At 40.7% G+C, this 27,378-nt stretch overlaps 2 protein-coding genes across 3 annotated transcripts; one reads left to right on the top strand and one right to left on the bottom strand.

Annotated features, from left to right (window-relative positions):
* The first annotated feature begins 2,529 nt into the window (after positions 1 to 2,529).
* On the top strand, positions 2,530 to 4,706 carry LOC115771329. Its single transcript, XM_030716995.1, has one exon. The coding sequence runs from the start codon at positions 2,530 to 2,532 to the stop codon at positions 4,483 to 4,485; it is 1,956 nt and encodes a 651-aa protein (XP_030572855.1). The 3' UTR covers positions 4,486 to 4,706.
* A 1,967-nt stretch (positions 4,707 to 6,673) lies between these two features.
* Positions 6,674 to 19,631, bottom strand: LOC115771336 (sex peptide receptor). Of its 2 annotated transcripts, none has more exons than XM_030717003.1 (4): positions 18,819 to 19,631; positions 14,991 to 15,121; positions 12,544 to 12,605; positions 6,674 to 7,915 (listed from the first exon to the last, which is right to left on the bottom strand). In XM_030717003.1, the coding sequence occupies exons 1-4, from the start codon at positions 19,393 to 19,395 to the stop codon at positions 7,186 to 7,188; spliced, it is 1,500 nt and encodes a 499-aa protein (XP_030572863.1). In that variant the 5' UTR covers positions 19,396 to 19,631; the 3' UTR covers positions 6,674 to 7,185. The 2 variants fall into 2 exon arrangements, with proteins under 2 accessions (XP_030572863.1, XP_030572864.1); XM_030717004.1 differs by lacking the exon at positions 18,819 to 19,631 and adding an exon at positions 15,594 to 15,619.
* Positions 19,632 to 27,378: the final 7,747 nt, after the last annotated feature.

The raw sequence follows: 27,378 nt of genomic DNA, 5'->3' as shown, positions 1-27,378 counted from the left end.
GCACTTCCTCTTACACACACGCACGCACACACACACGCACGCACACACACATACACACACACACACGCACACACACACACGCACACACATGTGTGTGTCGTACGCACACACACACACAAATGCCAAAGGCTAAAAGCCAACGAAATCTTATGACTTTGATGAGAACTTTCAAGTGCAGCCAGCGCCCATCTCCCAACGCCCAACGCTCACCGCCCACAGCCCATCGACCCGCCCATGGCAAGCCATACCCACCGGCTGTCCGGACCGCCCAGCAGGCAACACTTCAGCGGAAAGTGCATTAAATCTGAATGAGAAAACGACGCAGCCTTTTCCCACTTTCGTTGCATTTTTTGTGTGTGCTGCAGTTTTGTTTATGGCCCCTTTCTTGCCGCCTCCTCGCTTTCCATTTCTTTTTTTTTTTACTTCAGTTTGTCATAGTTGTCGCACGCATTTTGTATACCAGTAGGCAACATTGCGAAGCCACCACGTGGCCGTGGCCGTGGCCGTGCTACCAGAAAACAGTTAAATCAGTGGCAAAAGTGAAGCGCTTTATGCAAATTAAAATCTACTTGAATTTTGGCTCACAAACTACTGTGCTTAAAAACTTTCACTTTATTATATATATAAATTGACGATGTTGCCCCATGAATAGAAATAAGGAAAATGATGAATTTTGGCCCGTCATTAATCAAAAACTCTGAAGTGGTTGCAATATTCTTGTCTTCTGCTTTGTAAGACAAGATATTTGTGTTTGTGGTAAATTCCTAGGGTTAAATAATTTCTTTTTTTTATACCCTGAACCCATTAAAAATGGGTACAAGGGTATATTGTATTTGTGCAAAATCCAAATGTATGTAACAGGCAGATCCCATAGAGTATATATATTCTTGAAATTTGAGTTGTGTGTGCTCCTAGTGCCTGCGCAGATCGAGTTTGTTCCCGATAATCGATAACTTACTCCGTTTCCAAGCAATCGATAAAAATCAATATCGATATCATGTTTTTTGGGCGATTTTGGTAAATAATAGAGTCACCAAACTTGACATATAGCTTCTAAAATATATAGAATATTTGATTTTGGAAGAAGAGGGCTCAGGGTATTCTCTATTCGGGAGCTTCCGACTAGAACCTCTTACTAGGCACTAGGAGCACCTACATCTAAAATTTCAAGTCTCTAGCTATGATAGGTTCTGATATCCTTGCGTTCATCCATACGGACACACGGACGGACGGGCAGACGGACATGGCTAGATCGACTCGGCTATTGATGCTGATCAAGAATATATATACTTTATGGGGTCGGAGAAGCTTCCTTCTGCCTGTTACATACATTTGGATTTTGCAGAAATACAATATACCCTTATACCCATTTTTAATGGGTTCAGGGTATAAAAAAAGCTCCAAATTTCCCACCCGCATGGCCTGGGCCTTCTTGGCATCTAAATCTCGAACCATTATTCTTGGTTAAAATTGATGTGAAAATGGTACCTTCAAATATCGTATTTTGACATTAGTCACAATTTCCCACCTCCATTACTCGGTCAAATCTCATCCAATTTCCACTAGGCTTGTCTCATTGTTCATGGATTGGCCTCAATATCAATGTGGCATCTAAATCTGGCAACATAAACATAATATTTGGTCAAAATTCTTGTTCTGAGTGACTGAACGACTGACTGTCTGATTGGGGATCCACTCACGTAAGAGCTGGGAAGCTGAAGTTAATAATGTGCTGAAGATTTCATTTGAGGGGTGTTACACACATTTCGGAAAATCCATCCCTCCAAAAAGATTTATTGGGTGACGTTTCGCTCTCAAATTCATTTCCAAGGATCTATATGAAAAATCATCTGAGATGCGTTTCACCATTTTCGCATAATGCGAACTTCCTCGTTAGAAATGCGATTTCAAGTTTTTTGCTTATCATCCGATTGGCCCTAAAGTCATTTTCAAATATCTTTGAGAGAATTTATTTGATACGTTATTGGGTGGCAAATGCTGGTCAAAGGTCAAATAAACGAAAGTTTATTCTTCAGCTTTCAGATTCTCACCGCAAGACTAACGTGGGCGGAAACCATTGATTCCAACACTTGGTTATTTCTTCGATACAATTAAAACATATGTTTAAACAGAAGTGGAGATCATGATAGGTAGAGGCGGGCAATACCCGCAGGTATATATAATATATAATAATATAAAATATATATATATATATATATATATATATATATATATATATATATATATATATATATATATATATAGCACCTACACTCACTCAGATTTATTGACAGTTGCGTAGTTCGCTTTTCAGTTAGGTAATATATTAATTAGCCTGCGCATCGGTGCTCATTGAGTTGAAGGCGATGATGTCATCAGAGCAGCAGCCTCTGAGTGGGTTATCAAGGGGGGCATTTAGCGTCAGCGCTGCCAGCTTCAATAAGCACAGCGCTTGCTCATTATCATCGATCGCATCGGCAAATGGTGTTGCGCAGTTCACACGCTATTTTCATGGGCAACGTACGTGCAATGTGCAAGCTGCAGTCGCTGTTGCTGCCAATCTTCGCCAGCATTGTAGCGGGCAATGCCAGTCAGAGGCTGCCCGGCTACTTGGTGCGCCACATGAACGCCAGCGCCGATGCATGCGTGGATTTCTATGAGCATGCCTGCGGTGGCTGGGCCCAGGCGCATGCCGCTGACGCTTACAACAGTCAGTTGGAGCAACTGGACTATATGTACCATGAGCGGCTGGCAGCGTTGCTGGATCAGCCGCCCTCCCCTGGCCAGCCGCGCTTTGTCCAGCTGCTGCGCGATAGTTATGCGGCCTGTCGAGCCCTCAACGAACGCTACGATGTGGGGCGATTTGTGCGCTGGCTGCGCGAATTTAGCCACGTCGATATGAAGACCGAGCAGAATGACTGGAGACCACTGCTCCGCTTAATAAAGAACTATGGGCTCCCTACACTGTGGCAGTACGAAACTGAGCGGAAACCAATGTCGAAATCTCTGAAGCTTAAGGATGCAGAGCTGTGGCTGCTGCAGCTGCACCCACCATGGCCAGTTCTAGTGGCTGAGCTTCTGGATGACTTTCAGCCGTTGAATCGCACGCGCTTCAGACAACTTTATCACGCTCTACAACCGCTGGGCGTGCCACAGGGTAAGCTATGGCTGCAGGTCAAACAGCTGGAGAACCAGCTATTGTTTTGTGGCGTTAAAGAACTGTTTGAGGAGGCGCGCGAAAGCGAACACGACGAGGAGCATGTGGTGATGCCGTCCGCTTTAAACTGGTTGCAGCTATTGCAAATGTCAGAACTATTGACGACAATTCAGTTGCAGCCCCACGTGCGCTGTGCGTCCGATATGCTGGCAGCGGAGCCGGCACCGCTCATCGCACGGTATCTGCAGCTTCGGCTGCTGCACAAATTGGACAATCTGCCGGCGCCGACATTTGGGCGGCAAGAGTGCGCCGCGCAGTCGCGCCAGCTGTTGACGCATGCTGCCGATTGGCTGCTGGAGCAGCAGCAGCCACCGGAGCAGCGACAACTCACGAATGCCACAATGCATAAGCTCTTCGAGCAGCTGCGTCAGCGATTTGAGCTGCGGCTGTTGGACAATCGCAATCAGTTCCGGCCCTCCACACAGCGTTTTCTGCTCGAAAAGGTGAAACGCATGCGGCTACGCGTCGGCGTGCTGCCCTTGGGCAGTGCGGAGCAGCAGCAACAAACGCTTGAGGCGCACTATGCACAGCTGCAGCTGAATGCCAGTGACTACTATGGCAATCTATTGGCCATGCTGGGACAGGCCGAGCGCTGGGCGGCGGCGGCTGCTGACAGTGCGATGCAAATGGAAACGGACAACGAGCTATACTTACTGCAGTCTGATGGATTTGGCAGCTATGCCTCGCCGTTCTTTTTGCCTGATAGTAATCTGGTAATCCTACCGCAATCGCTGCTGGGTGCTAACCTTTACCGACCACATCAGGCGGAGGTCTACACGCATAGCGCGTTGGGCTTTCTGCTCGCGCACGAGCTATCGCATGGCTTTGCGCCCACCGATGTGTTTTACGATGGGCGTGGCAATAAGGCAACAGGACAGCAAAAAATGCGCCTGCTCGTCAATCGGCGATTTAGCAGTCACAGGCGTTGTCTGTTTCGTCGTCACGACCAAATGGCCGATGAGAAATTTGCCGATGTGAATGGGTTGTACTTGGCCTATGACAACTATTTTAAGGCAAATTACAACGCAACGCCCTCAAGTGCAACGGCTGACAACAGCAATCCATCTGAAGGGAGGCACACAGTGCAGCAGCATTTCTTTCTTAACTTTGCCCAGTTCTTCTGCCAGGACGACCCGGATCTGGAGGATAGCAGCCTCCATGGCGGTAGCCGGCAGCGAGTTAACGATGCCGTCGCCAGCTCCAAGGCCTTTGCACGCGCCTTCGGCTGTGAGTGGACCCAGACACGGAACACCTGTCAGTTGTACTAGCTGATGAAGGCTCTAAGCAGATTCTGCTAATTGAACAACAACAAAAAAATAATCGCATAAATACAGGTGTATTAAATACAAACATAATGAAAACGTCGCGAAAGCTTTAGAAACTAGCTACATTCTATGTGGCATTTATGAGATGAATTTTATTTCAGCTTTCTGATAACTAACCTATGCTTTTAACCAAGGCAAAAATAAAAAATATATTTTTTTTATATACGTGCGATAGAGTATATGTTGCTCTGTAAAGTTTATTTGTTGCATTCTTATCTGGGTTTTTATTACAAGTTGTGTCTAACTCATTTAACTTTGAAACTGCACCTGTTTACTTTTAAGGTGAATCACCCTTCTATGCGATTTTCATGAAGTCAAGTTGCTAACATGTTGATATGCCTTTGACTTCCTACCACGTTTTTCTTCTTTTACTCTCCTACTCAATTGCTCTTTTTTGCGATTCTCATTCGCTTTCTCACAGTCTCTGACTTGCTCGCCTTCACTATCGCTATTATATGTGGTTGTGTTGTGATGTATATAAAAATATATACAAATTAGTATTTTTGCAATAATGACCTGCGTCATTAAGTTCTCGTTAGCTAATTAATTTTGTATTATTTATTACAAATCCATATACAACTTAATTTATATTAAGATAAGGAATTGGTCATAAATTGACAAATTGAACAAAAGCTATTAGGAATTGACCGCTAGAGTGTTAGCATGAGATATTGGGCTGGGGTAAACTTTAAAATGACGCCAAAATACTTACGGACCTCTGGCGTGATATTCGCTGAAATCAGAATTGATAATAAAGCAAGATTAAATAAAGTAACGCGTAAAAGTTATTTCCATTCAGACAAAAAACTTGAAGTTTTGGTTTATTCATATTTCTTTTTTCTTATTCCACTAAATTACATTCATTTAAAACATTTAAACATGAAATTTGTATTTTTTTTGTTTTTCTTTTTTAAATAAATACTTGTACACAGACATATCAACATTGATTCGGTTTATTACTTACATTTATATATGTATATGTATGTAGTACTTGTATATGTGCCTATAATTCTTAGGATCTAGGCAAAAAAAAAAAACTTTACATAAGAAATCCTAAAACTGTTAAATATCATTGAATGTATTTTCAGTTTTTTTTTTTTTTTTTTTTTTTTTTTCAAATACATATATGTGTATATATATTTTGATATATTTATTTTACTTGCAAACACCAAAGATTGAAACTTATTGTTGCTGCTTTGTCAACTTGAAATTCGTGTTATTGATTTTACTTATTGAAAATATTTGCCTGCCATTTAAATCCGTAAACTTTGGGGCTCAAAAGGTTTACAAATTTAAATGAGTTTCATATATTTTCGTTGGGTGTCTGTTGTTTAGCTTACGATTAGTTTTTAATTAAACATAATCAGCTTATTGTTAAAGTTTAATTGGTTTTTTTGCTTTTGTTGTTGTTTACAATAACTTTTACAAATGCCGCACAAAAATCACACAAAAATAAACTTTTTGGATTAGCATCTTCTGTATTTATTTATATAAATACTTTTTAGGCCAGTTTCTGTTTTCTTTCTTTTTATTTTTATTTTATTTAATTTTATTTTTTTGGATACATACTACACTTTTCCATGCGGTTCCTGTAATTAATTTTGTATTCAATTAAATTTTATTTGTATAATTATTATTTCTTTTAGTTTCATAAAGAATTTCAAAATTGTTTTGATAAGGTATAGATAGATATATTCGTACATAACTAATTGTTGTATATGGTTATCAGAGTTTCCTTAGTTGTAGTTTTAAACATTCCTTTTATTCCTACATCATTTAATAAGAAGTATATTTTATAATTTATTCAAGTTAGCTATCACTTCAAATTTGCCAATTCTTTAAACATTTAATTCACTTTTCTCTTTTTCTTTTATTGTAAGCCAATCAAGTTTCACTCCATAAACTTGAAGTTCCAGTAGACTTTATTGCTAATTTCAAACGTATTCTTGTGATTCATTATATTCAATATTTGGTAATATATATTTTATAGTTTGGTACACATTCATAAATACACATATTTCAATAGGTATTTAACATTTTAATCAGTGAACTTGAACATTGAACATCTAAAATCTGTATTGTTTTTAGATTTATTTTTTAGTTATTTTATTTTTGGTTAGTATATGAATACCGTAAGTTTGATAATCTGGGATCAAAGATTAATAGTAGTGTATATAGCATTTGGATATCAAATCGTATATTCCATCACACGTACACACACAGACATAAAGGTGTTGGCCAAGAAAATATTCTAATTGGCAAAAAGGTTAAGAAATCGAAATTAATAGCTATTCAATTTTTGTCGTACTCAATGGAACATTTAATTAGTTGGTTTGAAACCAGAGAATTCGCACATATTTCTTACAAAGTAACCAAAGGATCTTTACCATGGAATGCACCACCTGCGCCCACTGATAATGTTGGTAAATCTTAGACGTTGCGCTCCTCGGCTATGATGTCCATGTTGCTGGTCCGACGATGATGATGATGATGGTAATGATGCAACTGCAGATGCTGATGCTGCGGCGCTTTGCCCTGTGCCTCCGACGTGGTCACGGCGGAGCCCTCGGCAACGGCGGTGCATACGGCGGTGCCGCGACGCTGGTCGCTGCTGCCGCGCCGCGGCACCAACATCACCAATTACTAGAGGATAGTCTCGTTGGTGTTGGTGCAGGTGCGGGGGCCATTCACAATAGAGTACTTGGACGAGCTCTCCTTTTTACCAGCGACGCGCCCCATAAATATCTCCCTGAATGTTTCGCGAAACTGTCGCGACATGCCGCAATATATGCCAAAGTTAATTGGATAACTAAGCACCAAAAAGAAATTGGTCAGCATTATAAATATGTTGGCAATGCCATAGTCCAGGAATTCAATGATCAGCGAGCTGACAATGTGCATAGCGGTAACGACGGCAATGGGTATTTCAGCAATCAAAAAAACCGAGACGACAACAATCAGCATCAAGGTGGTGCAATTGGAATCCCTCAGCCTCTTGCATTCCTTCTTGCGGTTCTCGCGGAACAGCAGCTTGCGCCGCTCCTGCGCCTGCCTCAAGGCAGCAAACAGCAGAATGTTGAGCGTCACCAGAATAATGCACGGCAGCAGATTGACAAATAGTACTCGGAATAGATAGTAGCTGGTGTAATATAAATCCACGCCAACGTACTCATGCACCCACAGCGATGTCTCTAGATGGCAAACTTCCGTCTCGTTGCCGTTCCACTCGATCTCCATGGGCATATAGGTGCGATCGAAAAAGCGCGGCAGCTGGTGCAAAAACGCCAGCAGGGCTATGTAGAAGGTGCAACGCCTTACTCGCGGCATGGTGCACCAGGTGCGTGCCATCGGAGCATGACAGACGTAAATGTACCTGTAATTAAAAAGTTTACAATGTTATTGAATGCCCCTTGTCGGTTTAGGTTTCTATATATTCATTAGAGTTCAATATAACAATGCTTTATTGAACGGAGATGTTCGAATCTTACGTTCGATAAATATCGATAAGCTAATCTAAGCTGAGCTTAGAGCTTTGTACTATATTTTATTTATTAAATCTATGGTTAAATCTTTAATGTGAATTTCTGTGCGTCTCATGCATTTAGTTGGAATTTATCTGGCGGCCATTAGAACGTCTGGCAATGGACTTTATTCATGAAATGTTAGCCGAGTTAAGGCATAAAAGCGCCAACTTTGCCTTTGCAAATTTGCCTAATATAATGTTATAGCCTCTGGCTGGCCATGGAATAACACAATTTTGCTGGTCTCAATTTATGATAGCAACGCGTTGACAATGTCGTCACCTGTCGCTAGCCAGCTATTGCCAGGTGAACCAGGACCACACGCAATCAAAGCCCAATCTGAAGAAAAGCTAATCAACTTTGCGCTTTATAATTTCATAATTTTTGTAATTTGACTAATTTGTGTGGAAAGTGCTCGGTGTCAACCTGTAGCAAATTGGGTCCCTGCCCCAATCTGGCCAATATATGGTACGATGTTGCGGCGCATGTTTTGTAGCTTGCGAAAACTTTTGGCCGCGACTTTTGCGCCGCTTCATAGTTTGCACTTGAAGGCAACTCCCTAATTCCCACCCAAATATCCTAGCCAAAGTTGTGGTCCACAAAGTAAGTCTGCGCTAAGCTCCCGCAGCTTTGCTAGACTCTTTGCTTGGTCGTCTTAATGCTTTACCCTGCCTAATTTATGCGCATAATTATCGGCACGCCCACAGTTGAAGCCGTGTCCTGGCCTGGCTTGGCCTGGCCTGTCTCGTCCTGGTCGCGCCGGCACTTCAAAATGGTTCTCAATCAATCTTTCATTGAACCTTTGTCAAGCGGGGATTTCATTAAAGTTGAAAGCAATCGTAAACAAAGGACGAAGCGATTGCCAGTCGCTTAGCCCCAAATGGAATTGATATTAATAATTGAATGAATAACATTTATGAGGCTGCCCCAAGTCTGTGTTCTTCTTGTTTCTGATCCTGTCCACTTGCAATTTGCTTGATTTGCCATAAAAAGCAACTAGCATTCATCAGCGATGCGGCATAATAAATCAAGAAATTATACGCAATTTATCCAACCAAATAATTAGTATGAGTAATTAGCATATTCTTCAAAACGGCTGAGAACAAATGTATTTAAAATTCGCCTAAGCATTTCAGAAATATCCATTCGCACAATTTGACTGCCTGCTATTTATTTATAGTCATTCAACTATTCAGCTAATTCATTACGCTCGTTTGGCAATTGGGCAACACTTGGCACAACCGTTGATTCAGCTTATGGATGCTACTCAAAAGTACTCATTCACATACCCAGTCAGCATGACTAATTACTTAATTATACTTGAAAAGTGGTTTTAATCTAGTTTATTGGCTTTGTTAATCGATCACTTACACAGCTTGTACTGCAGCTGTATCAGAGATTCATTAATTACTTATTAATTGTACCCTTGTAGGGGGTTCTATTATTTTCCCATGAAATGCGTAACGCATAGAAGCAGATACCATTTAACTTTGAAAGTTAAATGTCGCCGAAGCTGAGTCTGTCTGTTTGTTTCTAAGCAAACTAGTCTTTACCTATCTAGTTGATATCGTGGTGACAGATGCTTCACGGACACGGATCCGTCTTTCTATTGTAGCCAATAAATATGTTGACATAGCCTGGATCGTAGAATAAGATCTTATAGTTGCTATAGGAATTATCACTCAAAAATGGATCATTTTCTTGTGCTTCAAGATTTTTTGAGTCTCACTATAGTGAAAATCGATCGGAAATAATGAATTTTCTAGCAGGGTATGCATATTTCGGCAAGACGAGAATAGCTGTTCTCTCTTGCTAAATACATTTACGTATTTTATTCACACACACACATACACCCTCCCACACCCGTACACAGCCACACACACAGTTAAGTGCTGCAGCTTGTACCACAGTCCAACTTTGACGTACGATTCTTTTACTTCTGCCAGCCATGAAATCACTTGAAGCACAATAAGTTGACAAGAACGCAGCAGGAGGACAACAACGACAGCAACAACGACAACAACAACAACTACAACAATAACAAAGGCAATAATAACAATAAACGTTGACTGTTTTATCGCGCTATTTGTCCTCCGGCAATTTTCAACGCATTTTAGAAAATGTGAGCAAAGGGATGTCTGCTGAATGTGTCCCATGCCACCACAACATATTATTTAGCTATTTGTAGCACAAACACACACCCTCTCACACACACACACACACACACTACAAACCGGCGACCACTTGAACCGGTCCAAGTCGCATAATGGCACAAATATTTATGACTATTTTCATAGAAATTTTTTTCGGCTCAGAGCCTGTTTTTTTTTGTCTTTCTTTTTTTTTTTTATTTTTTTTTTTCTTCCTTTTTCTTTTATTTGCAAGCAATAAAATTTATGATCCCACACATGAGTTAATAGAACAATGCGCCAGCTTTCAAGTGGTCCTTGCCCCATGCTTTATACCACTTGAAAATTTTTAGATGTGAATTTTTATACACATTTGCCACTCACAGAAGCGGCCACAAAGGGCAGGGGTGGTCGGAGGGTGCAGACACCGACACATTCACGATTTATGTTGCCAATTTTATACATATTAGTTTATTGTTTTTATACCCTGAACTCATTGAAAATGGTTAAAAAGGGTATAATGTATTTGTGCAAATGTATGTAACAGGCAGAAGGAAACATCTCCGAGCCCATACAGTATATATATTCTTGATCAGCATCAACAGCCGAGTCGATCTAGCCATGTCCGTCTGTCTGTCCGTCCCTCCGTCCGTCCGTATGTATGAACGCAAGGATCTTAGAACCTATAAGAGCAAGACTATACATTTTAGCTGTAGGTCCTCCTAGTCCATGCGCAGATCGAGTTTGATTCCGATAGTCGATAACTTATTCCGTTTCCAAGCAACCGATATCGAAATCCTGTTTTTTAGAGTCACCAAAAGTGATAAATTATTGTTAGAATAGTATATATATATATCAAATAGCTTTCATTGTATGCCTATCGCCACCTTCCCGCTACTACCTCATAACTAGAAATCAAGTCAATAACTTGCATTGTCAACCAATCAAATTTTAATGCAATTTACTTTTTGAGAATAAACAAATATTCTAAAGTACGATTATATATACTGTAGAAAATTTCATTAAGATCGGTTAAGATTGCATTGCGATTGTATTGCTTTCTGTGCTGCTATTTTTATTCGGTTTTTGTTCTCATTGTGACTAAATGGTTGGTGTGGCTGTTGAGTAGAGGCGGTGGCAAGTGGTGTGGTCTGTCGCGAGTTTGAGCCCTAAGAATTATTATTTATTTTTTTTGGCTGGTATGGTTGTTGAGTCGAGACCATGGCAACTAGTGCGGTTAATTGCGAGTTCAAACCGTGCCAAGGGAACTTTTTTTTGTTGTAATTTATCTTTATTCCTATTGGTGTTTGAATAAGAGGGTTCAGGGTATCCCCTAGGTGGGAACTCCCGACTAGAGCCTCTTACTTGTTCATTTTGTTTTTGTTTTCCTATGTACATATATATATATTTATGTACACATAAAACATTTACAGCATTGACCCATTCTGAGCGGTCCTTAATGTTGGTAGGTTTATTTATTGCTTTATAGAAAAACAATTTAAATTTAAGGACTGCGGCCAATTGACACTTCGTTGCAAAAAACTCATTTTCAGTGGGTGCGCGATTCCACCATGGGACTTTATTGACAATTTAATTTTAATCAAAGAGTGTAATTAGTTTTTATAATTAGATATTTGCTATTTAATTAATCTAAATTCTCGGTATATATTCAAGAAAAATATTATCCACAACTAGAAAATCTTCATTTTGAATACTTTTTAAAGTGAATTTATGCCGCAAAAGTTAAGTATTTTCGGCACAGTGCATTGTCAAAACGCCTTGCTTGTTGAGGAACATGAAGCAAAGACATGCTTAAATTTATATATTTTTCATAGGGGTATGCATGTCATTCTGAAGAAATTCTTACTTTGCACGTGCACAACAACATACTTTCTCTTTCATTTGTTTGAGTGAGCCGCAAAGAGAAAGACAACACGAGATTTGTAAAACAAATGCGATTGATTGAGCGCAGATACACGCACGCACACACTGATGCACATACATGTGTGTATATTTAAGAATGTTTCATGTTCATGGCCATTGCCACGCACATTACTCATACGCAGCGTTAACTGGACGAAAAACAGGTCCTGGCTGAAGCTTCACTTTTTCTTTGTGCGCATAATTTGTATGGCAAAGGCAGCTGTGAGTGTATTGACAACACGACAACGCGGTCGACTGAGCCACAGCTGATTTATTATGCCATTGACACGTCAAGAGCTCTCGCTGTCAGTCAGCCCAGTCCAAGTAGGAATATGCGTCTGCGTTACTGTCAGAGTCAGAGTCAAAGTCTAAGCCAAATAATGACTAATATTTAAACATGTGAGCTAAAGCGTTTATTTCATATTTACCTTTGCACGGCTAGCGCCAGAGTCAGCCACACGGAGATGGTGTGGCACATGGCAGGCATAATCTGTAAATAGATAAGAGCATAAGTCGTAGACTAATCAAGTTAAATATAAGTCTGAATCTGAATGCGTTATTGCGTTTGCGTTTGTCCAATTTGGCAAATCCTTTAATTGATAGACCCGTAGACATAAATGTATCATGAATTTCTCACAATATTTTAACTTGGATAACCTCGTAAATGGATTATCGCATAGAAATAGACATCTCCAAGCCCAAAAGTATATATATCCTTGATTCGCATCAACAGTTAATACAATCTACTCAATTCGTATTTTTTTTACATGAAGTACGCTTGATCGCACCATTTATTTAATAGCTGTTTAAAGCCTGCAAAGCCTTAGATCGCGGTCTACTATATAATATGTCACCAATGCAGCAATAAATAAGAAATAAAACTTTAAGACAAATAAAATCTAATCCACTTAACCTAAAAGGTATTTCTCATTTAGTGTTGCCAGCTTCTGCATAATTAAGTTCAGTTTATAAATCTTTTTTGTGGAGCATTCTAAAATTTGCAAAATGCGAAACTCGTCAGTCATGCTGCATTTATGCATCATGTGGCATAATGCTTAAAGGATTGCAGCTGCAACCCGCGACAGTTCTCAACTCCGCTCTACCGCAATCCCTTGTGCCTTTTGTAGAAGTTCAGTTCAAATAATGCTGCTGCTATTTAATTCACTTGCAGCTTACATGCTGTGGAACACGTTACGCCCACACAGTGCACTACCAACTACATTTGTGCAGCAAACTGTGGACTAATCCGATTTATGGGAATTTATCTGACAGCTCTGACAAGAGGCACAGCTGCAATTACAAGAAGCACCCAACCTAGTGCCAGACTAGGGGTTTAGATAGTTGTTTCATAATTGTTGTTGCTATTGTCGTTGTTAATGATGTTGTTGTTGTTGTTGCTAATAATGCTGATGTTATTATTCCAGCTAAGAGTGATAGCAAGTTTCCTTGTTAAACAGAAGGAGCACCACTCCAGACACGGCACGGCTGACACATTAACATGGCCATTAAACGCGCCGCCCAAGACTTTCAGGACTTGCGAGCGGCATATAAATTTCGAGGGAAATGTAACGAAATCTTCAACTTCAGTTGCAATGGTCGCCTGGCGGTTATTACAGCCCTTTGTATGTGAGTTGAATTTTATGGCCGTCATACGCAGATAGCCAGAGACACATTTAGAGACTCCATCCGAATACTTAACTCAACCTACTCCGGTCCGTTAGTGCCCATTCCCTTGTTACAATACGAGGCACAGCGTGGAATTTAGCTGGTACAAATCCCCTGGGAGCCCGGTCACAGCACGTAGCGGCAACAATAACAGCAACATCAAAGCCAACAACAACGGCGACAACAAAGGGGCACATTTTATCAGCTCGACACTACTCCATTGAAGTGCGTAAACAGTTTTGCTTTATGCCACCATCTTTTGGCATCTCTCAGCCCCAACCCCGGCCCCGGCCCCAGGCTCGAGCCGCGACACACCTCTTCTCTGTTGCTGCTGTTCTAAACGAGTGCCATAAATTGAAAATGTTGATTAATCAAGGCAAACGTGCGACAACGGACAGCGAGTTTGTGCCCCGGCTGGTGAAGGGAAGGAAGAGGGGAGTTTTGGGCCATGATAATGTAAAAAGCGCACGATTAAATAAGTAAGTGTGAGCAGAGTGTACGAATGAAGAAACGAATGATTGAATGAATAAATGTGTTGAATATGTTGTACGAGTGGGTAATTCGGGTGCCTGCTTCCCCTTATTTGGCACTCAGTTATTGTGGCAGCTGGCAACTTGCAACTGTGGAAACTAGACACAACTTGCGCCTCCATCAACGTTTTGCCTTTATTATGCTGACAGAAATGACACACAAAGTGCAGACGTAACGTAGCAGCAAACGCGATAACGATAACGATAACGATAACGATACAGCCCAGGGTAGAATCTACAATAACTGTGCCCCAGGACCCGACAAGCTAACGCGTCATACATCAGCAGCAGCAGCAGCAGCAGCAGCAGCATCAGCAGCGGCAGCGGCAGCGGCAGAGAAAAAGGATGCCAACTTGCAGCCAAGCATTTTATTTAGGTCAATGAGCGTCTACGATATGCCCTCCGCCAACCCGTCTTTATCTCACCCAACGTATCCACCTTGCCCCACATAGAGCTAAATTTGAGTCCTAGAGTAGTTGTTGGCCCAGGGCCAAAAGCAAACAATACACACTCAACTCCAATGCCAAGCAGGACCCTCTTGAACTTGCCCAAGCAATTAAAAGATGCTGCTTCTTTTGCAGTAAACAACAACACTACCTATCCGCGTATTAGTTTTTTTGTAGTGCAGTGTCGTGTTGTGGTTGTGGTTGTGGTTCGGTTTGCATTATTTTGTTGTTTACCTCATTGAAAATGCTGTAGGCCAGACACATGGAGACCGGATGCATGGGCTTATAATGATTGCCAAACGTATACATATACCAGAGGCCGGGCGCGGGGAATACAACCGTTAGCAGATCGCATATGGCCATGCCTGAAAAGAGAGAGAGGGAAGGAACGAGTGTTAGAGAAACAACAAACAATGTGACAAATTGGATTAGACTGGGGATTGATGGTGATGACCAACTCATTGTAGGGCTTTAAAACAAATTTGGTTTTTGCTAATTTGGCCCCATTACCAAGGCCCGGCTTTCGGTTAAGCCAACAATTTGAAACACTTCAAAAAGGCATTTGGTTTCATTTATAATTATTTTTATTATATATAGGTGAGAAGTATTAACTATTATGTTAAGCTGAGTATACAAGTTAAACTAAAAGTCATTGTGTTTTGTTATGCAAAAGTTCGTCTATAAAATTCAAACTTGACTGAAGTTGCCAACACTTAAAAGGCTTTTGTTAATTTGACCCTTTTTTCCAAGGCCGAATTAAAAAAAATGTACTATTATCATAGCTTTAGAATATAGTTAGAACTAAAGGACATTGTATTTCATTTTGCAACACTTCACCTATAAAATTCTAACTTTACTGCAGCTACCAACGCTTAAAAGACAACTGTCAAACTTATCGCGCACTGAATGGACTGCAAAGTAAGTTTTTAATGTCATGTTTTGACAGTTGCTCGAAAGAAGTCAGTCTGAAAATAAAAGTGGCTGACAAAACATATGTTAAGCTATAAACAAAACAACAAAATGAAGCGATAATTCTTGCATGTTCTTGGCAACTTTAGCATAAGCTGTCAAATAACAGATTTTGTTGTCTTATGCTCATGATAGTAGTAGAATCTTATTGATAATAGTTGACAGTCATCTGCCTGCTTGTTAAATTTGACCAATGAATAAAGCTGTTTGGCAACGACAAATACAGCTTCAGTGCTGCAGTCCTTGCTAAATAAGTTGTTTACATTGCGGGTGCGAATATCGCCCTGCTCATTTGATATATCAACTATTCTCTGGCTAACTACCGTGAGTTCTGTCCTGAAAAATGAAATATTTTTCCATGCCAGTAAAGCGAGAGAGACGAGCGGTTGGCCAAGTTGAATCTTTAATTCAATAAGGGAATGGCCGACTAACTTGTTCTCAGTTGTTGCAGCTGAGTGTTTTAAAAGAGTCAATTAAATAAATAGATACTTTAATTAGTTGCAGCCACTCTGGCAGCAGCAGCAGTGGCAGCGGCAACAGCAGCAGTGGCAACAAGAGCTAATCAACTTTGTGTTTTTATTTGTATTACATTCTACTTGGTTGCTGCGTTAAAGTTCAAGTTCATCATACGCCCCGTGTGACGAGACGAGAAGGAGAACGGCACAACGACAAAATCGGTTGCCACTTGAACTACCGACTGCCTGAGTGTCTCACACTATTCTGCTGGGTAACCGCTGTCCCGACCTTTGCCCCATGGGGGTTTCGTGTTCAGTTTCAGTCCACTGTGGTTGTTCTTGTTGCTTGCGTCTGCTTGCTTAAGTCAAAGTTCACTTCATGTTCGGACTGCTGTCATTTATTGTCGCTTAGCTCGCCTCGTGCTTGTTACCATTGCCGGCAGCCAAATGCGATTAGCCGTCTCCTGTTGAGGACAACATACCACCGCCACCACCGCCGCCCTCTTCGACACGCATTGAATGAGATTAACCCATTGACAAGCAGCGTGGCGTGGCATGCCACAGTTGTCAGTTGTCCGTTATGAAATGCTTGCTGAAAATTGCCTCAAACTGTCATCTCGTGGCTTATGAGCGACACTTTGTAGCTTACATTGTCTTACGCTCAGCTCCTATATTTCTACTTGAAAAGTTCTTGAGCTAAAATAATCTGTGGCTACAAATTGCATTGACAGGCCCCTAGCCGGAAATCGGAATCGCCTGCGAGGGCTATCTGTCGTGCACTTCAGTTAGGCTGGCTCCGAGATACAATCCTCTGGCTGATAGTCTCCTTGCCTCCCATCGCGCCTCTAAGCCACTTACAGCCAGTACATAGTCCCTACCCACTGCCATCGTCAGCGACTTTTCATAAATCAGTGACAAATGCCACAGAGCACAAAGCTCCCCTCTCCCCAGCCGCCTAGTCAGTCAGCCATTAGCATTACACACGCTATTAGAATATCTCAGCATTACTTGGAGTTGCCGCACGCGGAACGCGTGGCACAAGTCAGTGTAATAGAGGGTCGGGAAGGGGGAAGGCGTGGCAGCGGATTGGTGTTGGGGCAAAACCTGGCACGCACATTGGCAGCTATTTTGAAATCTCGCAAAACTTCTGCCTGATTTAACATTGTGACGCATTAAATGGATCTGCGCGTGTTCCGGGACAGAGAAGGGGGATTGGGATAGGGAGGGTTGGCTGGGCACTCCACAGATGAAATGACATGGAATAAAAAATAAGTAATAATCATAAAATTGTTTGGGGAAAAAGGGCTGGCTGTGTGGACTGAACTTAAAACGATTGCGATGCTTTGCGCCTCGTCCTTGAAAACAGCAGCGAGCGAATCGTTTGCAATCGAAATATCGATTTTCGATACTTTGGTGCTAACTAAATCTTAAGAAACTTTTAGTTAAGCAGCTCAAGTTGCGCAATTGTCACCCCTAATCAAATACTATACAAAAATAGTCTAGAAAGGTATAACAAATTGGTGATAGTGTTGTACAAGTTTCAAAAGCTCGACAGCGATTACGGAAATCCAGTCTACTTGGTGGAAATTTAGGCACCGGTGGGAAATATGTGGAATAGTGATGATTGAGATTTGATCATTAAGCCTTGGCCCGGACATGGCCGGGTTATTTTCTTGTTCTCCAAACGCAGATTGAATTCACTTTTTTTTACGTATGTGTGTGTATTCAGGTATGTATGTATGTATGTATGGATGTATAGATGTATGTATGTATGTATGTATGTATGTATGTATGTATGGATGTATGTATGTATGCATGTATATATATTTATGAGTGTATGCATGCTGCATGTATATATGCGTTGGTATGTACGATGTACATATGTATGAATTTATGCATTTATACAAAAAAGTCTTTATGTATTTGTATTCTCGTGCTTACTAAGTTTAATTCCCGCTTTCCCAGCAAATTAAATAAAACGTTAAAAGAACGCCCTACTATGCGATTCTCGTGAATTCAAATCGCTTTATTATGTGTATTAGATTATCGATCTCTCACTTTAGTAAACTCTATATCTCTCTCTCCATTTTTTGCGTTTTCTTACTCTAACTAGGTTTCTTATTATCTTATTTTTTCAGTGATGTAAATATGACGACTCTGTCTCCTTCCTCCTAACAGAAAACAATAAAATAATCGTGTAAATGTGAATTTTTGGGTAAGTACTTGTGTTCATATATTTTAAAATATTATTATGAATATGCCTTAAAGCCATTCAAACCATGGGCAAATTCTAGTACATAATTTTTGTTACTAAAGAAACATAAATTGAGATTGATAAACTTTAATGCTGCATTCAAGTTTCGCAATCTTATGTCAGTTCGTAAAGTTTATTGCGAAAGGATTGTCAGCTCGTCCCGTGTTCCAAGTACCGTATTCTTCTATATGACTGATAAAATGGGCTTAGCACTCAAACTGCAAGCTAGTATTTAAGAGTATTGTGATATACTGTAGTCTACAGCTGTTAGAGTATTGTGATATACTGTAGTCTACAGCTGTTAGAGTATTGTGATATACTGTAGTCTACAGCTGTACACTTATGCCTTATGATATATAATAAATCGCCACGCGTGGCACTTACCCATTAGCACAAAGTTGGTGGGCGTTGCCATACTTTTCTTGCTGAGCACGAGCACAATCAGCGAATTGGATATTATGGTCATGAAGAGCAGGAAGGGCATGCAGTAGCCGTATAGCGGCAGTGCGTAGTCCAATGGTGAATCGCAGGTGAGATTCCAATAGCTCATATTACCGTCCATTTGACGACACTCACTGCTTCCCAGCTGCTGCTGATAGGAGGCATAGTCGAGGCTGTCGTTCATACTGGTCGCATAGTCCACCAGCAGAAATTGTGATTCATTGAGGCTGGCCTGGGAGGCGCGTGTCTCCAGCATTGACCCGACAAGCTCTGGCAAACGTTCTGCCACGGCGGCAACGGATGCTGTGGGCAATGGGCCAGATGCCGCCGACTGGGCGACGGCACGTGCACCGCTGGCCGCTGCGCTCCATTGATAGAGCACGTCCGTTACGGATATATCGTACGAATAGACTGTATTGTTATCCATACTGGATGATTTGGCTACGGCTGTCGCTGCGGCGGTCAAGGTTGACACTTCCTCTAGTTCAATTAGAAGACTTTGATCGACGCTCCTGGCCATGTGTTGGCCTTCATGTCAAATGCAACCAGCTGCTGTCAATGGCTCGCCTTAAGGATTCTCTTGGCGTTTTTGCTTGAGAATTGGGAATTGAGATTGGGAATGCGCCCAAGCTGGCTGATATCCCTCAGTTTACAGATTGTTCGGGTGTTCAACTTTTGGGCTTTTTTCTGTAGTTGTCGTTGTTGTCGTTGCTGCATTCAGAGAATTTAGCAAAGCTGCTTTCATTTTTTTATGTTGGTTTTTTCCTTTCCTTTTGTCTGTTTTTTTTTTTTTTTTTTAGTTAGTCTGCAAAGAAAGAAGCTAATTTTAGTTGGAAATACTTTTTACAAATAAAACTCGATGTCGAAAGTTAACTGGCAACTCTGCTTCTTCTTATGTAATGACCCTTTCAAGCGCAAACTTTTCCCATCGAGGCCATAATAATGGTATTGGGCGCAAATATGCCCTGCCAAGGCAGTTGCCGGCAATAAGCATTTTTTGTAGCTCACTTTAATTGCTGATGTTTGTGCTAAAATATTTTCAAAAATTATGAGTTATTTGTATGGACATTGCCAGAGCAACCGCAATTTATTTTTATTACACCCCGCACCAAAAGGAGGGATATGTGAGCAGGCGTTTCGACCTGCTAACGTCTGTCGGCATGTAAGATCTCTTGCAAAGACTTGGATGTCAAATTGGTTATGAGAACAGAGTAGCTTCCATTCAATCACTATTGCTGTGTATCCATTTATCTTGAATTTCAATTTACGTATCTGATCTTGCCTTGCTTTTAACTACATACATACATTACATTCCTTCGTCGGGCTTAAGCCCCTGCCATTAATGCGGTGCATTATTTTTGCTTATGCGCCACACCATAATCATAATCGCAAAATTTGGTTTATGTTACAAATGGTACAGCCAATTTGTTTTTATTTATAGTTGCTATTATAGCGAAATCAAAGGATTAAGAATCTATCAAAGTAGACATAAACTTTCCGTTTAACCCATTGAATGCAACAAGCTGCAGGAATATTAAACGATTCCATTCAAAATGAAGTTCTGCCCCATTTAATGCTTAATGTAATCCTTAACTTAAATCGTAAATATTATTGCAGTCCTCTGACTTCTCACGCATTATTTTCATTGTGATCTCTGTCCGGCTGACAGACACTGCTTAACTATTGAAAGCGAGCATTTCGTATGTTGATGTTTTTTAATGGCTTTATTTTTCGCAATCGAAATGGCACACCAACGCCACACACACGCTCTCACACAGAGTTAAGGGCGTTTTATAGTCAAGTTTTGTCATGGCCACATTAACCCACATAAAAGAACCGAAACAGACTGGCGACTGGGTTTGGCAATCAGCCTGGCATGCCTGAGGCTTTGAAGGAACGAGTGGGGCGGAAAGTTGCGAGGCTAAAAACAAAATTGAATATGCCCTTAAAGGCATTGGCATATTTCAAAGATACTTTCCATGCCATGTCGTACATGCGTAATGCGATTTGGTTGTCCGCTGATAACAGAATGATAAATATTACGCATACGCCATGCTGTCCGCTCAACAATATTTAATTGCCATTTGGTATCCAAATCGGGTCAGCAACTAAAGAATTTCACTTTAATTTCTTTTTGTTGAAAACACAATGTTGGGCTTCTGGACAGTCACTATTTGTTTGTTTATTTTATCATTAAGTATGTAAACACACAAAAATAACTATATGTGCATTATTTAATATGATATTGGATATTAATAGCATATGTACTGATAAAAGAAGTTAGTGAACAATGTGTAGAAAAGTAGCTCTAATAATTAAAGCCAAGTGAGCTTAAAATAATAAAACGAATTCAGACTAAAATTTTAAGGGAAACTCCCCAAATAGGACTCCAATGAGAGTTATTTAGGAATCTATTAGATATATAGATATGCGTATGACATTTAGTTTTGATTGCAACGTGCTTGGAACTCTTTCCAATCTCTTTCGCGAATGCATCTCGTGCTGGAGTTGTATACATAGAATGCCCAGTCTAATTTCCGTTTGCTATAATGTTCAGTCTTAATGTCTTTTCTTATAGTTATCACCGCATAGTTCATTGACGGAGCAAATCAGCTATTCCATTGTAAATAGCCTTGTTAGGGCCATTAGATTTAAAATTGACAACTGCATTATGAATTCAAGAGATTTGCGTGTTTAACAAGCTTGGCAAATGATTCCGCGGCAGCCAGTCGATGGCTATTCGATTAGGCCGTCAATCCACTGAGCACACAGAAACAGCACAACCATCGGGCAATTTTCTGACCAACTGCTGCCCTCTGCCCCCTCCCTGGTCAAGACTGTCTAACGCAATTTCTAGCAACCGCGAGCCGTGGCGCAAATATGCCAAATCCTTGCAGCGCCTGCCCGCCACATTGTTGTGGTCGGCGACTCTCGAGCAGAGAATCGCCTTAATTGGCCTTAAAAAATGTAAAACAGTTGGTTAGCTGGCAACTCCAATGGAATTCAATTGCAAATCCATTTAAAAAAATTGCCAGTTAGCTTAATAGACAGTCTACCAAATTAACTAACAGGCAGCCTGACTGCTTGTCAGCTAAGTGATGGCTATCTTTACTCTTTTGGTCATTTGCAAATCCATTTGCTGCCCACCTGGTTACACTCGATGACATGCAAACGAATGCAATTGTATATAATAATTGCCTCACTGATCCGTCCATTAAAATGTGTGCTTTGCATGATTAAAAATAGTGGCAGCTAATTATAAACTTTTGTGGAAATGAGAATGGAGAAGACATTTACTTTGACAGAAACTCTATTCTCTAGTTAACAGCAACTGCCAAGCCCACGATGAAACTGTGACTCAATCAATATGTTGACGTCGCTTGCTTTTGATTTTTATTGCTGTTCGAGTCATTTTAATTTGCAGTCAACATAAACCAGCCATTAGCCTCTCATCCTCCTGCAGCATCGTGTTTGATCAACAACTACGTGAGTTGTTTTCATACAAAAACTTTAACTAGCACACAGCTGTTAGCCATTCAGACGCGGCTTCTAACAGACGCCTAAGAACTAGACCACCTGCTCCACATTCACACTGATGTGCAGACACCATAAAGGCACATAGACGCACACACACGGACACAAACAGTGCCATAGTGAAGACATCATCATAAAGCGATTAGTGAAACTAAAAGTGCCATTAAAGTGCCTCTGATACAGGCTTAAATGCAAAAAGAAGAGGCCTGAAGGACATTTGGCATTCAGTTTGCAACGTGCTCAAATGAATGAATGACTGAATTTCCAATACTTGGCTTCTATGCTCTATAATATTGGCTATCTAACAGGGTATATTATGGCGCCAAAAGCGTTTGATACCAAATAGGCAACTACATATTCAATTCTCATTTAATATTTATTAGCATCAGAGTCATTTCCTACAACACATATTCGCATGAATGGCAATTGATGCTGTAGACTCCCTAATTGCCGCTGAGACTGTCTGAGTGTAGAGTATGTTTATGTCGTTATTATTGAACTTTGTTTAGCTAACGCTATATGCAACGCCTTCTTGCCGCTCAGTTTGAAGCGCTTGTTTTCATTCCGGCAGAGCAAAACAAGCGCCAACTGAAACTAGATCAACTGGGACGAGGACAAATGCGAGGACAACATAAAAATGGAAACGAGTGAAAACTTTTTACATTGAATTGACGAAGATGGAATACACTTGATACACGTACATAAAGCTAACATAAATTAAACGCAATTTTTAAAAGTGAATAAGTTATAGTTATAGAAAGTTAAAATATCTTAAAAAATTATATATAATATTGTAAATGTATGTTCAGTGGGCATTTAAATCCAGATGCTTGTTGTTCAGGTCCTAAAATTTTGGATGACTTGCACCGCTAGTCTATCCAGGACTTGATTCAATTAAGAAATACCTATATACATTTTTAAGTGTATACATATTAATAATGGCAATTATGCCGTTAATATGATTCGACTAGATTTAACAGCGTTGAAATGAATCAAAGTACAAAAGTTTCTTTTAATTCTCAAAAAATCCGTTGATAGCAAATTGCATTATACCCTCCTGTAGGGTATACGCGGCTTAATTGTACTTTTTGAAAGAGCGACAGCGGTCTCAGACACTTCGCAGACTCCAACTTCAAATAATGAGACGGGTTGGTTGGACGGAAAGGCAGAGTGTGGCTGGACTGTCTGCCAACTGTGGTCGTTGAATGTCTTAAGTGCGCGTAATTCTCCGCTTTTGCCACTGTGAAGACTTTTAACAAATATTTCAATCCCTCGCGCTATTGTGGTCCAATGAATAAATTTCACAGCCGATGGGCAAACCAAGCAGCTATGCGTATGTGCCAGGTTCTGACACTGAGAGAAGGGGATGGTTTGGGATGGGGATGGGCGGTTTTCTCGTATGTCAGCCAGAGCACATAATTAATTCCCTAAATAATAAATGAAAATGAAGAAAATGTACTTGGCCCGCTTGGGGAATCAAATGCAGTTAATTTTCATTCTGCATAGCCAGGTCGGACGGCTCAGATCGGGCTGTTCTGGGAGGGTACGCAAAACTGCTGCGAGTAGTTGGTAGTTGCCTTCATCTGGTTGTGCCAGTGCTGCAGATACATGCGCAGAGATAAGGCCAAAAAAATTGCATTGATTGTGTGCCCAATTCTGTCTAGATATGGGAACACGATGCCGAACAAATTTCACGCCAAGTTGTTGACTTAATCATTTGTAATCGTTTAATGCTGCATGCTTATTGCCAGTCGGCCATTCAGTTAAGCCACACCCACTGGCAAGCTCCTCCAAAAAAGAAAACTCTAACGAATTCCCCATGCCTGGGTTGCGGCTCACAGTTAGGCATACGAAATGAGCTTCGACTTGGAGCGTAGCTGGGGGCCCGGTTAAGGAAACTTCCCAGACATGCCGAATTAGTAGTTCACATACATGGCAGTCACATGGCCACGTCCACCAGCAGAAGGGCCAACATTAAAAGGCGTTCAGAGTCGTTTGCAGAATCTGGGCCGGGTCGCTTAGAGCGTTTACAGTTTTAGTGTATTCGCAATGGCAAACTTTTTCGATTTGGGAATTAAAATAAAAAGCTAGAGCAACAACAACAACAGCAACAACAAGAACAATGGGAACAACTGTCTGAATAGCAGCAGTGCCCCAACTCCCCCCGCCCAAGACTCACGCTCAGCGCGCGTGCCCTTACCACGAAAAAAGTTTTCGCTTGCCGCCCTAAACGCATCGCTGACGCTTTTCGCTTTTCGCTTTCACTTTAATGGGCAAATCCAGAGTGTAACCTCCAACCCTGACTCTGACTGCTCTAGACGCCGATGCCGACGCCGACGTCGTCATCGTTCTCGTTGCTATCGAATATCCTAAACCCTCGCACCACCAGCTGCCACACTTTGCCTAACCCTCTCCTCCAGATAAGTGATAAGCCGCTATACAAATTGCTTCTGCCAGACGCCAAGTTTGCAGCACGCAACCGTTGCCTACATCGCGGGGCACTCGCGTGGCCCAGCCAAATAAAAAGATTGACCATCCGAACGTGCCAACTCTTCTGAACGCTGCAATGCCAATAAGCAATGGGCGCCCCTATATCGTGGCTCGTTTATTTATTATTTACATAAGCGCTGAAATATGTTGTGAAACCACGAGCAGCTTTTTATTTATTTATTTTTGCTTGTTTTTTACCTTGCGTAACTTTAAACCGTAACTTGTTTATTTGTATTACTATGACAATATGCGTTATTTTAGCATTTAAGCTCACTTTGTTAGTGAAGCGATTTAAAAATTCAAATGGTTTTCATCAGCCTTATCGGGGTAGCTTATGCAGTTTCAGTTTTCATGTAAATAAAATTTAACAATTCTTTGTATTTTTTTCTAACTTAATCTTATCAACTTATTATCAATTGAGTCAATCAATGTAATTTATGGCTTTAGCAAAATTAAAAAAAATTGTTTGAATAATATAAGTTATTTTTTATGACTTAATTTTTTAAGATAATTTATTTTCAAGATTTTTTCTTATGTGTTTAACTTTTGGCTTGCGTGGCTTGCTAACCCGCTAACACTTAACGTTGGCTTTTGCAATAACCGAATAATTTAGTCAAAATTAAAATCAGACAAAGTATGTACCTTTAATTCCACAAGCTTTCGCACTCCTTGCAGTTGCTTCACCTCTTCTAGAGTACGAGTACTTCAAATTACACTTGATTGTTACTATTTTATCATTAGTTGGCTGACAAATGGCAAAACTTTTAAGAGGTCAGACAGCTCAAAAGAAATCAAGCTGCAAACTATTGCGTACTATGAGAAAACTGAGAGAACTAAATTTATCACAAAAGATTATATAGAGAGCTCTGTTATGCTATCCATTCTAGTTTTTCATTGGGGTTCGGCCATGATAGAGGGGTTGAAAGGTAGCTGTAACTGCAACATTTAAGTAGCTGCACTACCATTTCGCAACTTTCACTTGCCGCATTAGCAATTCAATTGAAATGCCAGGCAAAGCCAGAGATAACAAAGAGAAGGGACACCCTGCAGCAGGAGGATGGGGATAAGTCAGTTAAGAGAAGCGCCGGAAATGAAGTCCAAAATGTTCGTTCAACTTAGCGCGCCCCATAAAGCGGGTTCAACAAACTAAATAGAAAACAGGTGTGTGTGTGTGTGTGTGTAGGTGTTTGTTTGTGTGTGTGTGTGTATGTGGATTTACGTGTCTTTGCAATGCAGGTTTGTTATTTTGGAACGTCGCGCGATTAACATAGCAAAGCGGGCGCCATTGCAAAGCTAAGCATTACGTTCTCCGTAACAGAAACAGTTAGTGCAGAAAAATATGCAAATGGCCGACAGACAGGCAGATGGACTGATACATACACATGCCGACAGACAGACAGACAGCGAGAAAGTGAAATGCGTGGCGGTCAAGGAGAAGCGTGGGGCACGTTTTAGTATTTAATCCGTCTCCGCATTAAATTCTGTTCAGTCACAAAACAAAATTATAAACTGACAAAAAATGGGTTGGGGGCGGTGTAGGGTGCAGGGTGGGCGGTTAATGGGTAATGCAGCTAAACGCAATTTACTGGATTTATAAATCTATTTCGCTTAAGAATAATAAAATACGGCACACACGCGCAACGCGCTTACAGTGGGGCGAATGGGCATGTCGCGAGATAAGAGACAACATGCGAGAATTTAGATCTGATGCACTTACGGAATCAGAGCATTACAAAATGCAAATTTGCAAATGAACATAGGATCTAGATATGTTTAATAAAGTAAATATATATGTATTTAAATATGCAACACATACAAATATTTTTCTTAACTAAACAAAAAAGAGCCAAGAAACTGATTTTTCACAGATTAAATCGTCTTCCAACCTATTTTCAAAGCTCTCCAATTAAATGAAATTGATCAAATCTCTTGAATCGATCTTAAACTCATATTTTAAAGATTTATACAATACGAAATTTTATGCGTCTGTCCATAATTGCGATCAAGCCACAACTATAGGTGGAAATGGGTTCGGTTGAATTTTGATTTTGCCAAGAACGGGAAATGGGTGGAAATTCACTTGACCCCGGGTAAGGCCCGTTTAATAGCTTCGAGTAAGATTTATTATATAAAAACAAAAGCATGACATCATTTTCTACTAATATTTTAAAAGGCTCACCTTAACAAAATCTTCAGTGAAGGGCATTTTGATTTCGGTGCTCTTAACCAGTTTTCAACCTATTGCCTGCTCTTTATGTAACAGTACACTGGCACGCTGTCTGGCATACACATACTTTATATACATATGTAAATGTATATATGTATATGCATACATTCATATGTGTTTGACTGTGTGTGTCGCCATTAGAGAAGCTGGCGGCACGTGCTGACTACGCTGTCAAATAAGAAGCAGAGATCCAGCGGCAACCAAAGGCAATCGCGTCGTTAACATATGTTGTGTTCAAGTTTCTCGACCAAC

Source organism: Drosophila novamexicana, unplaced genomic scaffold (assembly GCF_003285875.2).
Source record: "Drosophila novamexicana strain 15010-1031.04,08,12 unplaced genomic scaffold, DnovRS2.1 tig00000068-arrow-arrow-pilon, whole genome shotgun sequence".
NCBI lineage: Eukaryota > Metazoa > Arthropoda > Insecta > Diptera > Drosophilidae > Drosophila > Drosophila novamexicana.
The sequence above is the reverse complement of the archived record's forward strand: the minus strand, read 5'-3'. Positions and strand labels throughout refer to the sequence as shown.